This window comes from Sinocyclocheilus anshuiensis, unplaced genomic scaffold, assembly GCF_001515605.1.
Source record: "Sinocyclocheilus anshuiensis isolate Anshui unplaced genomic scaffold, SAMN03320099.WGS_v1.1 scaffold234, whole genome shotgun sequence".
NCBI lineage: Eukaryota > Metazoa > Chordata > Actinopteri > Cypriniformes > Cyprinidae > Sinocyclocheilus > Sinocyclocheilus anshuiensis.
Genome location: NW_015544165.1, coordinates 1,651,445 through 1,669,197, shown reverse-complemented (window position 1 = coordinate 1,669,197; position 17,753 = coordinate 1,651,445). Strand labels below are relative to the sequence as shown.

Genomic DNA, 17,753 nt, shown 5'->3' with positions numbered 1-17,753 from the left:
TTTTATTGGTTGTGTCAATTAAAGTGTTGATTTCCTACACTATGCTACAAAACTGCTAACCCCTAAACCCATCCCACACCTGACCCTAACCTTAACCAGTGAAATTGACTGCACGTAGGGACTGGTGCTGAATAGAGTGGTAAAGAAAGTTGCAGTTCAGGAGATAAACAGTTAATAAGATTATACGATATGAGATCGTTCCGTAACTCCCCAACCGGACCTCACCGGACAATGGGTGCGTTCGACTTCATGCCGCGGCGCAGCCGGCTTGACGGCTCCGTTTTCAACTCCACCCTCGACTGCAAGCGGCTACTCTCGTTGACTGCCGTCAAGTCGAACGCACCTAATGGCACCTTTTTAGTTACACCCAGCGTCACTACCCACTCCTACCCTGCGAATTTCGAGCCCCGGGATGCCCCCGTTGCTTAGAACAAAGGGATAGAGTAAAATATTTCCCCTGCGCTGTGCTGGGACAGCTCGTGGGAGAGCTCGTGGGTGATTCACGTTTATATCATTAAGCAGAGGTTCAAACTCCAGTCCGAACACCACTGGCCACGAGCTTTGGGGCTCTGCTCTCACGGAGAATATTTATTTATATAGCATATTTTATGTTAGATCAACTAGAAACAATGTTTAATTTATAAAGTTTTATTTTGAAATGTAAGTCAATAACAATTTGCCGAAGCCAGAGCCAATGGTGAAAGTCTTTCCGCGAAGAGACCCCGCCCCATTTTGGAGATCTCCGGTCTGCAGTTATACCTAGTTGGGCATTGAATCTGCTTTTGAATGCACAATCGCTTTTTAGTTTCACTTTCACTTTCGAGATTAGCAATCGCACGTGCTCTGTTTATACTACAGAGCCGCAATACTTACCACACATTTTACAAGATTAGATGTTTGTCAGTGGTGCTCAGGATCTGCAAATCATTCGCCATCGTCCTCAGTCATCCCTTCTTACTCTGTTTATGTGGTAAGTGAACTTTTATGTACTGTAATGTAACAGGCAACCGTTAGCAAACGTTATTTGTTTTCCTTGCCTTTCTGAATGCGGATTCACGCTTCGGGCACACCCCCTAACTCCCCCATGTCATGGTTCATCAAGATGTTTCACTTTAGACATGGTCTGATGCCAATTTTGTAGACATCGCCCAACCCTAGTTTAGATATTTTTTACTGAAAAACAAAGTAAACAAAGAAAATACTGATTAAGATATCTATCCATCCATCCATCTTTTTTTGAACAAAAAAATGTAACCAAAAATGATTCTTCTATTGCATTGCTGTAAAACCACCCTTTTGGAAGCTTTATTTTTAAGAGTGTATAGTGACATTTTTGTAGCCATTTGTGGACTTTTAGGATTTAATTATATAATTACAATTAAATATAATTACATAATTAATAATATATAATTAAATAAAATAATAATAATGTAAATTTATTTAATTTATAACACTTGATCGGTTTGTTTGAACAGGTGGCACAGTGGCACATCTCAATCAGAGAGCGGATTGGGGCTGAAGGGGATGAAGAGTCTCACCTGAGGTAAACATTGTTGTGATTGACAGGCGGTAATCTGCACAACTTCACTCAACTATGCTGTAACAGGCTCAATGTCTGTTAAGAGCTTCACTATAGCTATATCTGGGATAAGACTATTGGTAGAGAATGACAGGAGAACATAGTTACTATTTTTTATTTTGACTGAAGGCGGAACTTGCGAAGCACAAAGTTTAAGCAACAAACATGATGAATGTGAATGAGAAGGAACCAATTATCTTTTGTTCAGGCTTTCTGAAAATATTCAAAGGAATGTTGAAAACAAGGTCAGTAAGTGTAAGCCAAACTAAACATACTGCAAAATGAGTAATCATTTCATAAATCAAGCATAAATCATTGATATTCTGATTTTAATTTCTACTACTGTGGGTTTTTAATGAGAATAATGTGTTGAACTGAACACTGGTGCAGTTCTGTAAATGGTTTGGACAGAGTGCATTGCGCTAATAGCTCAGGAAAACAGATTCAGTCGAACTTTAACCTCATGAGTAATATGTCTGCTTATGTGTCAGCCAAGGCCTGACTCTTGACTAATCAAAATCATCTTAGTTAAGACCATTTCCACTTCCCACTTTTAAATGCCCAGGAGTGAGCTATTGAAGAAGGCATTTAAAGGGATAGTTCATCCAAAAATGAAAACTTGCTTAAAATGTATTTACTCTGCAGGCCATCCAAGATGTAGATGAGATGAGTTAGTTTTTTTCATTGGAACAGTTCTGGAGAAATTTAGCATTACATCACTTGCTCACCAAATGATCATCTGTGTGAATGGGTTCTCTCCCGATTTAGACGATACAGTTTTTTCAGTGGAGAAAGGAATTTTATTGATAGAGGACTTGTATTTCAGCCGGAAGCAATGATTTGAAGATAAAAACTTATTGATGAATTTGTTTACTACAATCACACAGCTTTTTTGCTCCACAGGACGATTACTTGTGGATTATTGTGATGTTTTAATCAGCTAACTTTCATTCTGATGGGCACCCATTCACTACAGAGGATAAATTGGTGATCCAAGTGAGGTAATGCTAAATTTCTCCAAAATTGTTCCCATATTGTATTTCTTACCCTTTTCTATAGAAAGTGCAGCCACATGCAGCATTATTAATTAAAAAAAAGATGCTATGTAAAATTTGATGTACAATTTCGTCCATGCATGAAAAGACCCATTGTTTGAATCTTTTAAAAAAGAACATATTTGCTCTCACAGTGCTTTCCCAGCTATATTTAGCCATTTGAAATGTAAGTCAATAACAATTTGCCGAAGCCAGAGCCAATGGTGAAAGTCTTTCCGCGAAGAGACCCCGCCCCATTTTGGAGGTTCTGCCCACTTTTGGAGTTCACGCCCCATTTTGGAGATCTCCGGTCTGCAGTTATACCTAGTTGGGCATTGAATCTGCTTTTGAATGCACAATCGCTTTTTAGTTTCACTTTCACTTTCGAGATTAGCAATCGCACGTGCTCTGTTTATACTACAGAGCCGCAATACTTACCACACATTTTACAAGATTAGATGTTTGTCAGTGGTGCTCAGGATCTGCAAATCATTCGCCATCGTCCTCAGTCATCCCTTCTTACTCTGTTTATATGGTAAGTGAACTTTTATGTACTGTAATGTAACAGGCAACCGTTAGCAAACGTTATTTGTTTTCCTTGCCTTTCTGAATGCGGATTCACGCTTCGGGCACACCCCCTAACTCCCCCATGTCATGGTTCATCAAGATGTTTCACTTTAGACATGGTCTGATGCCAATTTTGTAGACATCGCCCAACCCTAGTTTAGATATTTTTTACTGAAAAACAAAGTAAACAAAGAAAATACTGATTAAGATATCTATCCATCCATCCATCTTTTTTTGAACAAAAAAATGTAACCAAAAATGATTCTTCTATTGCATTGCTGTAAAACCACCCTTTTGGAAGCTTTATTTTTAAGAGTGTATAGTGACATTTTTGTAGCCATTTGTGGACTTTTAGGATTTAATTATATAATTACAATTAAATATAATTACATAATTAATAATATATAATTAAATAAAATAATAATAATGTAAATTTATTTAATTTATAACACTTGATCGCTTTGTTTGAACAGGTGGCACAGTGGCACATCTCAATCAGAGAGCGGATTGGGGCTGAAGGGGATGAAGAGTCTCACCTGAGGTAAACATTGTTGTGATTGACAGGCGGTAATCTGCACAACTTCACTCAACTATGCTGTAACAGGCTCAATGTCTGTTAAGAGCTTCACTATAGCTATATCTGGGATAAGACTATTGGTAGAGAATGACAGGAGAACATAGTTACTATTTTTTATTTTGACTGAAGGCGGAACTTGCGAAGCACAAAGTTTAAGCAACAAACATGATGAATGTGAATGAGAAGGAACCAATTATCTTTTGTTCAGGCTTTCTGAAAATATTCAAAGGAATGTTGAAAACAAGGTCAGTAAGTGTAAGCCAAACTAAACATACTGCAAAATGAGTAATCATTTGAGTGAGAGAGAGAGAGAGAGAGAGAGAGAGAGAGAGAGAGAGAGAGAGAGACAGAAGGGGGTAGCAAAGATGGGAAAACATTCCCTGTTAGTGCCACATAAACAGTCTGTCCTCTGAGAACCACAACACTGTCCACATGCTGGTTTAGCTCTCCAGACCATGGAATTACAACAACACTGTCCTACTGTCAGTCAAAGAAATACCAGTCAAGCTTTATGCACATATATGTTTGTCTAAGAGAAAATGTATGTTTTTAGATGGTGGTCATTTCACTTCTGTTAACTGTCAACTTTTAACTTTTTAGTTTCAATGGTCCTGTGGTGTGACAATGTTTTTTTTTTAAGTATTCCAAGTAGTCTCATAATTGATACGATGCCATCAAAAATGCATGCATATAATTATAATAAAATGTACTGTTATGTAGATTATTACATAGATTATTAGTACATTATTACATGTCACACCATATTTGACACATAGTTTCTAACAGTTTGGCTCCCATATGCAGCATCTGCACAAATACATATAGATTTAACTTATTTTATGCTTATTAAGCATTAAGTTATCTGGAGACATCCCACTGCAGGACTGAATAAATGAACTGTGGGAAGTAATTCCACATAAACATTACAAATTGACAGTAGGAGGTAAAACTCTCTCTGTCCTGATTTGCAAGTTAAAATTTTTTTATTTACTTCCTGTTAGGGCCCATGCAAAATTTTCAAAGATCCCCAAGAAACCGGCCAATTAAAAACTAATTTTGTGAGTGACTCCACATTGTTCAGCTCGATACGTTTTTGTATTACACGATGAGGACACTCACATTTCCACGCAATTTCCACATTTTGCTTAAAATAATAAATAAATGATTAAATAAAATTACTAAAAATGTTTTAAAATAGCCAAAGATTGTTTTAAATTTTATAGACAAAATCTGTTGTTTCTATAAACACTTGTCAATGTTCTTCTTTGTTGTAACACTTTATATGTCCTTTCAGCAATTACTCTTGTTTCCCCAACCTATCAAAAATCTATATGCACCAAATCAATAAACCCAACCATTGTATCTTACCATTAAAAGTGCTCAGAAGAAGGTTAAGCATTGTCCACATCTCTCTGGGTGATCAGATCATTGCTCCTGCTGTTTCTGTTTTGTCCTGCCAGTATGGATTCTTACTGTAGACTGTCTGATCTTGCAGGACAAAGCCGTATCCCTGCCTGTCCCCTCCTCCCAGCCCTCCGTTCGGACACTTAGGCCTCCGATCACTGAAGAATCCTTCCAAATCTTGACACAGGTGCTCTGTTAAGACAGGCATGTCTACTCATCCTGATTACAGGAGATTTGTGGATTAACATTCAGAAATGGCAGCTGCCAGGAGTCTGTGGTTGTAAGGTTGTCACTGCTTCTTCAGTCTGAGCTGGCATGTTTCTCTTTGACTGACTAAAATAGGTCCTTTTTTATTGAGCGCAACAGACTATTTTATAATTAACTGGGGATTTTTGACACACAATACAACCACTATAGAATTTTACACTTATAAAACCATAAAACAGTAAAGCTCACAGAACATGTGATGGCTGGGAAGTGTATTATGAACTTTGCTGCAGTTATTATAATCATCCTGCCACTAATTGATTTTCTAGCACGTTGTATTGTATTGTTCCTTTCCTGTTTGTGCCTGGCATGTCTTCACACCGCCTGTGTCTTACATGCCCTGAAATAGCTATGGATCAGAATATGGTAGAGTTTAGCCATTTAAAACAAGCTTAAGCATATCAGAGAAGCCCAGGTTACACCTCATGCCACACATCTTACAGCCAGGCGCCGCTAATTTTGCAGAAGTCAGGTGAAAAATGAAACTAAAAATAATCTGACTGTGATTAATCTATTCCAATATCTTAATTGTTTCTTGGCCAACCAGTGAAGACACCTGTTATTTTAGCCCTTATGGATCTGTAACGAATTAGATGAAAATGTAATCATTTCCATGCATGACATGTAATCAAGTTCGTTGTAATTCACTTCCTATTAGTGGCCATGTTTTGAGGAACTTCCGAAATCCCCCCAAATTATGATTCACTCAAAACAATGCGTCTCATTCACGTAGGTGCATTTGCACATATTTGTGCATAAAATCTGTGTAGAAAAGCTTTTGTACTGAAATCATAATAGGTTTGCACTGTTAGGTCAAAGCAGAAATTGTTGGGGCTTACAAGAAGGCTTAAAAGAGAATCAGCTTTCAGAAATATCGATTTGACTGCACTGACAATACTTGATAAGAACAAACCTGATACTACTATGAGAACTGAACTGGATTATGACAATTTGTCTTTGGTATAGAGCTGCCTTTGAAGTTGTTTCATTATTGAGGAAGATTTGCAACATTGCCACAGTGACTAAATGGAATTGAAATAACACTGATCTCAGTTTATCTGAATAAGACTAATATTCATTCTTTAAGTTAATAATATTCATTCTTTAGAGCTACTTTATAGCTGGATAGAACTTGTTTTGTAATTAAAGAAACTTTAACATCAACACTGCCATTGAATTGAACCAAATTCACATCGAACTGACCTTACCTGAATAATAATAGTTGTCTTCTGTAGAGCTGAAATGTATAGTAATTTTTACAATTGTTGAATTTTTTACAATGCTGTTTATATTTAGAACCAACAAATATACACACATATACAAAACTCACATACTCCCAATGGCCTTATTCATCCACTGTGAATTTGAAGGAAGCTTTGCGTGAGAACTTTTTCTGCCCACATAAATACACAAAATGTATGAAATGATTAGTGAGGCCCAATGTTCTTCATATTCACTTCTCTGGTCATCATCTGAGAAAGCAGAAACTCTTAAAGTAGGGCACTTATGTATGACATCATAGTATCCCTTACCAAAAAGTAGTATACTTCAAGTTTATTTTATTAAGTATACTTAAGTAAAGTTCAAGTATATTTTTAAGTATACTTTATGTAGCAAGTATACAAATATCAGTGTACAAGTAGTATACTTGTAAGTGTACTATTTCAATACTCCTTGGGACTAAATTGGCCCACTTTCTAGTATATAAAAGTATACTTTTAAGTATACTTTAAGTATAACAGTAGTAAACTTTAAGTACACAACTAGTTTACAACAGTATTTTTAGCTTGTACTGCAACTATACTAAAAGTGAACTTATATGAATACTGATAGTTTTCTAATTAAATACTTGTAGTAGCATTTTTTGTACACTTTGAAGTATAGTCTTAGTAAACTACTAGTTTATTAGTTTTATACTGCAAGTATAATCGTAAGTTTTCTTTAAGTGAACTTTACGTCATACTGTAAGTATACTACTATTTCCCTATTTAGGTATTAATTTGTATATATTTTGTTATATAAATATTTGAACATACAAAACACCAAAAGAGAGAACAGGGTATCTACTTGTAAACAAAAAAATTTTATTCTAGCTTCAAGCATTCTTTTTTTAAACACTTGAATGTGGGTAAGTTTCATAAAAAAAAAAAAAAAAGAAGAAAAAACTTTTTGAACAAAAAGCTGGAAAAAAGACTATGAATATATTTCTGAGAAGTACATAAAGCCCATTTCTGAGAAGTACATAAAAAGTAGACTAAAAGTATACTTTCCTATTTTTTAGTTTAAAAGAAGTATACTAATAGCACACTTGAATAAACGTCTTTTTCGTAAGGGATTGTGAACAACCACAAGAACAAACAGACAAAGTACAAGGATTTTAAATTCAAGTTTATCCAGGAAATTGAGCTGACACATTTGCTGGTTAGCCACAAAATACATTTTGGCCCATTTTACTAGGGCATTGGAATGAAAAATCGGAACAAAACAAACACGAGTGACTGGAGTGGTGTATTCCAGATGCAAACAAATTTTTGCTAAATTCATGGTTTTTCTATTTATAGTAGCCTGGTTACAACTCAAACAATCATTTCAAATCTCTGTAGTAAGAAACTTGTTCTAATTTAGTCTCATAAATCCAAAGTCCATTAATGGTTCTCTATTCAAGACAACAATGACACCAAAAACACAAAACAGTGCAAGTTCTTACCCTCGTTGCCTTTATCATTGAATTTAAATTCAAATAACCCTGACTTCATGAGTATATATAAAACGTGTGTGTAAAGTGTTTGTTCAGTGGAAAACAAAAGCAGCCAAATTTTGGGGTAGTTTAGAGCTGGATCACATCAGGTTGGTTGGATAAGTTAGATTCGGAGAGCATGCGGAGAGGTGATGTGCGGCCACAGTTATTTTCTCAGTCTGTTGACCTGAAGCAGAAGAGTTATTGCAGGGCAAAGACTCAGGAAATGAGACAGAGAAAGAGGAAGCTCAGCTGGCCTTAGAGATCATTCAAGTGGGGCGACTCTCTCTACAAGAGGAGAGAGATTTAATAGAAATGAAATATGATACGTGTTGGTTAATGTGTGGTAATACCACGCAAATTAGATAGCGCAGTGTTTACTAGTGCGCTTTTAAGTGTCTATTCCTCATCGTGCCAGCAGAGGGCAGCAAATGCCACCATTACTACATCTGTTACTAGATAGGGTGTTGTTTATGTAGTGTTTTCAGGGTACTCGGTGCACCATCACAAAATCGACTTCAGCGCAATTCAGTGCTTAGTTTTGACTTGCTTAATTTAAGTGTGTTTTCATTCATAGTTTTTTTGTGCTTAACTCCTTATGAAAATGAACTTCCCAAGTCGTCATATTCGTGGAGAAAGTTGTAATAAATGAGGAACGTGTGACTCGTCGTTTGTGAACGCAATTATAGCATTATGTGCAAATTATAGCATAATTATATACAGCACACTGTCGTTATGTTCGAAGTACAAAATGTCCTTCTAATGATATGTTGTTGTAAACTTTTTGTTAAAGATCTGTTATCTTTGTACCAGAGAGCACTAGCTAGACAGATTTGGTCATTTTAGCTCTCTTTATTAGTAGCCTACCGTATGATGCGTTTGTGTGTGTACATGAATGAGGTGTGTGTTTTCCGGACGACAGGCTACTGAGCTCTAAGTTTAGTCACAAAAGCAGTGCTAAAGACAGCCAAGTGCAGAGTTGTTATTAGACTCTTGGCAGTGTTTCCACAGCCCATCTGTACACGGTTTGGCTCCAGCTCGGAGGGGCTCAGGCGGATCACATTCCGCTTTCCACCGTCCTCCTCTTCTTTGACTCTCAGTGTCTGTGAGCATACACCATCACAGAAGAATCTGTCTAGGTGAAAATACGACCCAAATTTGTGTGTGATTTGGGCTGTAATAAGACTATTTGTAATTATATAAAAGTGTGTCTTGACTCCAGGCCAGGTGAAGAGGGAATGAGCAGCAGACTCAGGAATGTGTATGTCTACTCTGCTCAGAAAAGCACACATATATATTGTGGGCCACCCAAGTATGTGTATCATGACATGGCCATTCATTTAACCTGGAAAATATCAAGGCTAAAATAAGCATGGGTCTCGCACAGGTTCTAGACAAGTAAACAAAAGATCTAGCAAAAAGCCTTTTTATGGCGGGTTAATTAGATGAGTGATTTATAGCAGAATACATTTGCTACTTGATGAAAAAAGATAGTTTGTTTTCAAGTTTCTGTTTAGTTTTTCTAGTATATATTTAGTTTTTAAATTTTAGTATTTCAGGGTTGCCAAAGTATGTTGAAAGATGTTAAACACTGTGGCAAGTGGAATATGTCATGTTTAATGAAGTGGATTGTAAGAGGTTCAAATTTTATACTGTGTATCAAACATAATTTTTTGGTCATTTTATTTTGTGTTAGAGTCATTTAAATGTATTTCAGTTTAGTTTTATTTTTTTCCCAATTGCTTTTAATATTTGTTGTTTATGTTTTTATGTTGCTTATTATAATTTTTTTTTTATGAAAATGTTTTCACTTTAGTTTTTGTTAACAATATTGGTTGTTTTTGGTTTAAAAGTGACTTTAATAATATTAATGACAATGTATTTACATTTAACCATTTAGCAGATGCTTTTATTCAAAGTGACTTACAGTAAGATTTTTTAAAATGTTTTTGAAAGAAGTCTCTTACGCTCATCAAGACTGCTTTTATTTGATGAAAAATACATAAAAAAACACTATATTACTACAATTTAAAATAAATGTTTACTATTTTAATATGTTTTAAAATGTAATTTATTCTTGTGTTGGCAAAGCTGAATTATCAGCAGCCATTACACCAGTCTTCAGTGTCATGCGATCCTTCAGAAATCATTCAAATATGCTTATTATCATCAATTGAAAACAGTTGTGCTGCTTAATATTTTTGTGTAAACTGTGACACATTCTTTAAAAGAACAGAATTTATATTAAATATTTATTTGAATATATATAGTTCCACTTTATATTAAGTGGCCTTAACTACTATGTACTTACATCAAAAAATAAGTACAGTGTACTTATTGTGTTCATATTGTATCGCAAAACACTTTTGCTGCTATTGAGGTGGGATACAGGTAAGGTTAGGGACATGTTTGGTGGTCTGGGTAGGTTTAAGGGTGGGTTAAGGTGTCAGGGATGGGTCAACAGTGTAATTATAAATGTAATTACAGAAATTAATTACAGATGTATTTACATGCAGGTATTTTTAAAACATAATGTAAAAACATGTATATACACAATAAGTGCATTGTACCAAATGATTCATTTAAATGTAAGTACAGAGTAGTTAAGGCCACTTAATATAAAGTGGGACCGAATATATAATTTATTGTATTGTACATCAATTTAATGCATCTTTGCTGAATAAAAATATGAAACAAACAAAACAAAAAGAGAGAATGACGGCGAAAGTACAAGAAGAAAAGGAGGAGAATGAAGAAGTAGGAGATAGAGGAGGAGGACAGAAACTTGAGGACTGTTCTAAGAACCAGTGTGGTGTTGTGCAAGGGAGGCACAATAGAAGATGAAATTGATGTAGAAAGGGTGGAGAGGAGTCAGCTGAAGGGGTGGTAGATACACGCAGCCAATGACAATCCAGAAAGGCTGACTCATGAGCGGTTTTAATGTTCTGTTCACAAAAGGTCCCAAAAGCCAAGGAACTTGCAAAAACAAGTTACTTTTCTCAAAGGAAAGCAAAGGAGAAAGAACAGAAAGCTATCTTTATGGTTTGGTTGTGGTGTGGTTAACCCTCTCTCAGGAACAACCCCAGGTTTAGGGGGAGAGAGGTCTGACTCAGACCCACAGCAAGACCTTCCCACCTGTGTGAAGGACAAGAGCCAGAGAAGGCGCTTTAGTCTGGACAACAGCACTCTCTCGTCCACTTTAAACTAGACAAAAACAGATCATCCTCCTTCATAATTCGTTATTTATGTGCAAGAGCGTTCCAGAGGATCATACGAAATTGGAGCTGGGCTGTGAATCAAAGCTCTGGCACGACAAACCATAAGAAAGAGAGGGATTTTGAAGGAGGGAGGGAAGATCGACAAGGAGATTCACATAGACAGAGGCTGCTGGAAGATGAAGTCTCTTCCAAAGAACCAAGGACGAACCGATTTTGGGTGCTATGGCGGATATGCTGACATCTCTGGCGATGCCCAATCAGAAGTGGGTGAGTGACTTCTGTGGCCTTTCACCTTTGTACTTAGTTGTTGGTTTGTAAACAATATTAATGCAACACACATGTGACTATTGCACAATCTGTCATAATTTTGTGCTTTGAGAGGCTTTAGGTTTTATTTTAAGTAGCATTTGCTTTGATATATGTGAAAATGATTTGCACATATCTCCAAATGATGAACGGCAGCTGGCTTTGCGTGTTTGGAGAACAATTCACATGCATTTTAAATGTACTGTAACTTAGTGTGGTCATAATCATAATTCACTGAGGAGTTCCTGTTATTTTTTCAGAGATGATAAAGATTAACGGCCAGTGAAATCAGAAAAAGATGCATGATAGACGTAAGGACAAGCTTATTGTCAGTCATCCAATCTAACTGGCTTGAGTTCTGCAATTAATGTGTGCCAGTTTACAAAACGAACTATGTGCAAACATGCTCCAGATTGTGTATTTGTAAATTTGAGGAAAAGAAATGACAAATTAACTTCAAATGTGAAGCGTGTCTTTCCTCTGTACAGCTTCAGAAAAACAGTTGAAATAAAGATTAATTGACCCTTTGTTTGTGAACATCCATGTTTATGACCATGTCATAACAATGGCATCTATCAAACGAAGAACACATCACAGATAGGAAAAGAATGGAGGGATAAACAATGAAGTCAGTCAGAGAATGACAGAGAAGCATTTTGGAGGAAAACTATGCAAGAACGCAGTGACGGGTTGCAGTGACACACGAAAGATACTCTCTTGGGTGTTTATGAAGAATTTAGAGCACTTGCAGGCGCAGGAAACTAGCGCTGATTAAGACGCCTCCTCATAAACAAACATGTGCACGCTGTCTTCTCAAAATAGCTGGCAAGCTGTAGGTCTGACTGGCTGTTTACTGTTCTTTAAGGCTTTCAAAAAAGCTGTTAATATTTTTTCTCAATCATGTATTTTTTTAAACATTTTGTAACCACTCTGATGAACCTGTCACTCAAACTGTAAGACAACATAAGAGCATGATTGGCAGGAAAAATAAGAATATTTTAACAGAGAATTTTTCCCTTTTGCTTAAACTCTTCAGTACTAATATATATTATATATAGTTCAAATAGTTTAAGAGCAACAATGCAGAGGGTTTAAAATACCACTCTTTCGCGTTTTTAGTTCCACTGCGCTTGCTAAAATAAAGTCTGAGGAGGAAAACATTTGCGTGAGGAATGTTAAGACTGTTTGGTAGAAAACCTTCTGCTAAATGTGACATACATGAAAATGTAGCATTTCACTATCAGTCTATTGGATAAACAATCACCAAAATATTATTGTTATGAAAATATTATCTTGCAGTTATAGTCAACCTTTGGATCTCTTAAATATTTCTCTAAAATCTTAATCTTTATTGGCAGTCTTCAGTATTTGTTATGGCTCAACCTAGATAGGGCAAAGAGAACAGCACTGAAATCATACTAAATTTAATGAATTGAAGGGCAAAAATGTGGTTATGGGACTATTGTGAAGGCCATATATATACACACACTACCGTTCAAAGGTTTGGGAAAGAAATTAATATTTATATCCAGCAAGGATGCATTACATTGATCAAAAGTGACAACAAATCAGCAAATTAGAATGATTTCTGAAGGGTCATGTGACTCTGAAGACTAGAGTAATGACTGTTGAAATTTCAGTTTTGCCATCACAGTTATAAATTACCTTTCAATTTATATTAAAATAGAAAACAGTTCTTTTGAATTGTAATAATATTTCACAACATCACAATATTGCTGTATTTTTATTGTATTTTTTGATCAAATAAAGAAATGAAGCCTTCGTGAGCATCAGAATCTTCTTTCAAAAACATTACTAAACATTCTTTAAGTTTTATATGTGTGTGTGTGTACAAATATTGAAAAATTTATTAAATCTATAAATTATTAAATAAATATCTAATATCGAAAATAAAGTCATTTCAAAACAGGAAGGTTTGTATATATACTGACTGCTGAAAATACACATTTTAAGTATAATTTGTAACTGTCCATCTTTGGTCGTAGAACTCGGAGGGTATTGAGCACCTGAGTATGACACAGGAACGGAAAACAGGAAAGCAGCGCCCATGGGACTCAGAGGGACTGAATTGGGATGATACGGCCCGGGACAGCCTGGAAAGAGTACGAAGAAGAGATAGAGCAAGTAAGACACAACAACCATATTTAGCCAAATGTTGCTTGACTTGAGTATTAGCAGGTTAAACATACACAACAAAAGTCGCCAGTGATCCACTCCAATGTGATGGGTATGGAGCCAAGGTACATAAAAAATTAAAAAAAATAAACATATGGAGATTGAAAATTGACTTGGCACAATCTTGACCTTTAGTAACAACAAGGGAGTGTATGTCAGTGTTGATGTTGATGTAAGGCCATGTTCCTGTTTAAAGCAGCTATCATTTCTATTTTAACTACGCCTCTCTCCTGCCACGTGTGATAACGGGAGTTGTTTTGATCTGCGCAATATGCTTAATGACAGAGTGATATCCTTATTATGGTCTGAAAAAGGCGTCTTTCTGCTGCATTCAGCCCACAGTACAAACAAACATTCTGGCCTACAGTGTTTAGGGTTTGCCAAATATTTACAGTGCAGCGCAGTTAACACTATCGGCATGTTTTGGGTGCTTACATGAAATTATAATGGTTTCAGCATGGGCTGAAAATAACTTCACCTAAGATTTAAAGGGGTAGTTTGATTTCCCTGAAAAGTGTAAACACTGTGGCAACTATCAAAATACTGATCTGTTTGTTTGACCATTCCATTAGCAGTATATTAGTAACAGTGGCTGAACCAATGGGATGAGTTTGGGTTGGACTACCTGTTTGGCTGACCAATGGAAGACGGGGTGTATATAAGCAACCTGTTTGAAAACACTTCTCAGTAATCAAATGTTTCTCAGTACTCAGATGTTTCCTTGCTCCTTCAGCATATGACCTAGAAATCCTTCATCATGGAGATGCAGCATTTACCACACACACACACACACACACACACACACACACTCACACAAAACAAACAAACAAACAAACAAACTTGACAGACGCATAAAAAGATGTGTGTTGCTTTGAGACACGCAACAGTCGACCCTGCTTTTGCTTTGTTCAGAAATACTTTTGTTAATAGAGTAAAACTAGACATATTCACTGGCGATATTATGTCTAACATGTAAGTTACTCATTAATAATTTCTTGTTCATTTAACTATTCTTACTGTTGCGGTGAATATCAGTACGGCCTGCTTGTGTGATATATTTGTTAGTTGGATGCAATTACAGCAGGAAAATGCCACTTTTTTTGTATGTATTATTATTTTAGCTGCAGTCCAACAATGAAAGTCCAAAGGGACTAATAGGCTAATGCTGTGTTTTGGCTGTGAGTGACTTTATATTGGGTGTAGATCAGGTAAGTTCAGGTAACAGAGCTCTTATCAGATGGGCTCTCTCACAGGTCTAAGCAGGTTGATAATGAACCACACCCTTTAACTGTACTGACTGATCTGATAACCAAACTTACTGAATCAAGTTGTAAAGGGGAAACGATCTTTGCTAATCTTCCATGACGAAAACTGGAAGAAAAGCTGCTCTGAACGGCTTCCAGATGGGAGACCCACTCGCCTGCCTTTGCCCAGTGTCAGGGAAAAAGCACTACTATGATTATTTGGAGTTAGACACATTAAATTGAGTTCATGAGAACAAAAAAAAAAGAGCTTTGTTGTGGGATGGGTGCTGAGTAGGTATGTGACAAATCGCTAACTGTTCAGGACGTGGGGTATAGGAAAGCAAGGAGCCCTGGGATGTTTGTCGCAAATGAGACTGCTTAGATGAATTGCAGTGTCAAAGCTGTAGCTTCTAAATATTAGTTTAAGACATACCAAGAGCAAGCACCAGTGCACATTTAATCAGGGTTGCTTCCTTATATAAGTTTACTTTTATGGTGTGAATGAGAAAAAAAAATGTAAACCAAAAATCAGAGTTGATGACCCAAATGGTTACTCCTCAATAGGATAGTTCACCCAAAAATGAAAACTCTTTAGCATTTCATTTACTTACCATCATGTCATTCTAAACCCCTATGACTTTCTTGGAACTCAAGAGAAGTGCTACAATGCGCTATGCACTAATTTACAAGTCTTCTGCAGTTGTACAGTAGCTGCAGAAATACACACTATTCACTGACAAACTTGCCTTCCAGTGAACGTTCACCACCGTGTCTCTATCATTGAAATTAATTAAGTAGGACTGCGTTTCCCAAAAGCATTATAAGCCTAAGTAGATCATATAAAGCACTGGCACCAATGGTCTCTGCGATCTATTTATGATAACAATGCAGATCAGTTCAGTCCAATTGAATCAATGAGTCATTCAGACTGAATTTGTGCACTGGTTAATTTGAGAAGATTTAAATCTATCGATCTATCTATCTATCTATCTATCTATCTATATATCTATCTATCTATCATCTATCTATCTCTCTATCTATCTGTCTATCTGTCTATCTGTCTAACTGTCTGTCTGTCTATCTATACATACAGTGGGTACAGAAAAGAATCACTCCACTTTAAAATAATCACATTTTGTTGCTTTGCAGTCTGAAATTAAGACGGAGAGCTGTTATCCAGCTGTGCAACTTATAACATTCAAGTGAAAGATATGAAGAGTTGCGGTCAAGGCTGTAGGCTGTAGGCTGTTCAATAACATCAGTTTAAAGAGCAAAACTAGATTATGACGCCTCTCCCAACGATGGCGATTTAATAACGTTTTGAAGATTTACGCAAGTTTTTGCAGTCTAATGTTTGTTTTGTCAACAGCAGCTAACACAAAACTAGCTAATCTGCACGCCTCCATTCTCTCCATTCTCTCCAGACACCACTACATTTCTATGGTTACCACGCTGCAAAATGTGATTATTTTAAGGGGGGGGGTTCTTTTCTATCCACTGTATGTATATATATATATATATACATACATACATACATACATACAGGGCTGGAAATTGGGGGACGGAGTCCGGGGAGTGAATTTCGAGGGGGGACGGCGTTCCAGTTCCAACTTTTCTTTTTTTTTGGAAATGACAGTGATTTCTATTATATCCATTTAATAGCCTACGAAAGTGATCCCAATTCTGCACATAAACGTAGCGCAATATATAATAAAAATGTAGCGTGATATTTGTGTCTATGGTTTGCAGCGCAATGTCTGCTTTTCTGCAGACTGCAGCCAATGGAAATGCTTCTCTATAGGTGCTCCTCAGAAAACAGATTGTGAAAGCAGACTGCAGTTTTTGTTCAGTGCTGAGTTATTCAAGCTCAGATCTATACATCATGCCTACACTTTATTATAACAAATAAAGTGTAGGCATAATGTAGGCCTAAATAATAGATTCGGTGTGCAGTGAGAGATTAATTAATTAATGGAAGTTAGTGAGATCGCGATGAACTAGTTTTTTAAAGAATGAGTGACAACTTTTATAAAGGGAGTTTGCAAATGTGATATTTAATTTATACAACAGTTTTAATAAAGTTTATTTTATTAAAGTTTAATTTAATAAAGTTAGAAAGAAATGGCATTACGAAGGTTTAAAAAATGCCCCTGCAAATCACTTTGAGTCAAATATGGCCCCATAATGGGAAGGTTAATTTCTCTCATTAATCAGAAGTTGTTCCTAATTATTATTATTTTGAAGTAGGAACACAAGTGCTGTACTGTATCACTAATACTGCAATATTGTATCACTAAATAAGAAGTGTTTTTATGGAGGGCTTAGCTAATCAGGTCAATTAGAGTTGGTATCAGGTACAATTACTAATCTTTGCCATTTTTTATTAAATCATTCTTTTCATTTCACTAATCAATCTTTTTGTTTAAACACAAGGGGTCATTAATGATGCTTACATTATATAACATGCAAATTCACTTACAATGTATGTGTACCAGAATTGCAGGATGATTGTCTTGATATCCAAGAAGTATGAAATAAGTTTAATGTTATTATAGATTATAAAGGGTTTTATAATTAAATACATCCGAAAGGTCATCTAAAATTACAATTATTACACACACACA

At 36.1% G+C, this 17,753-nt stretch overlaps 2 protein-coding genes across 2 annotated transcripts in view; one reads left to right on the top strand and one right to left on the bottom strand.

Annotated features, from left to right (window-relative positions):
* LOC107695800 (ankyrin repeat domain-containing protein 33B-like) overlaps positions 1–5,377 on the bottom strand; it is an 11,221-nt gene extending 5,844 nt beyond the window's left edge. The window contains exon 1 of the mRNA XM_016495849.1: positions 5,126–5,377. The gene's annotated coding sequence lies outside the window, so the exon portion shown is untranslated. The remainder of the gene's footprint in view (positions 1–5,125) is intronic.
* Positions 5,378–11,156: 5,779 nt separating this feature from the next.
* The window catches only part of LOC107695729 (rho guanine nucleotide exchange factor 25-like), a 75,499-nt gene continuing 68,902 nt past the window's right edge, over positions 11,157–17,753 (top strand). Inside the window, 3 exon segments of the mRNA XM_016495754.1 lie at positions 11,157–11,594; positions 11,596–11,650; positions 13,696–13,834. Coding sequence (XP_016351240.1) covers positions 11,560–11,594; positions 11,596–11,650; positions 13,696–13,834 — 229 coding nt within the window. The 5' untranslated portion in view covers positions 11,157–11,559.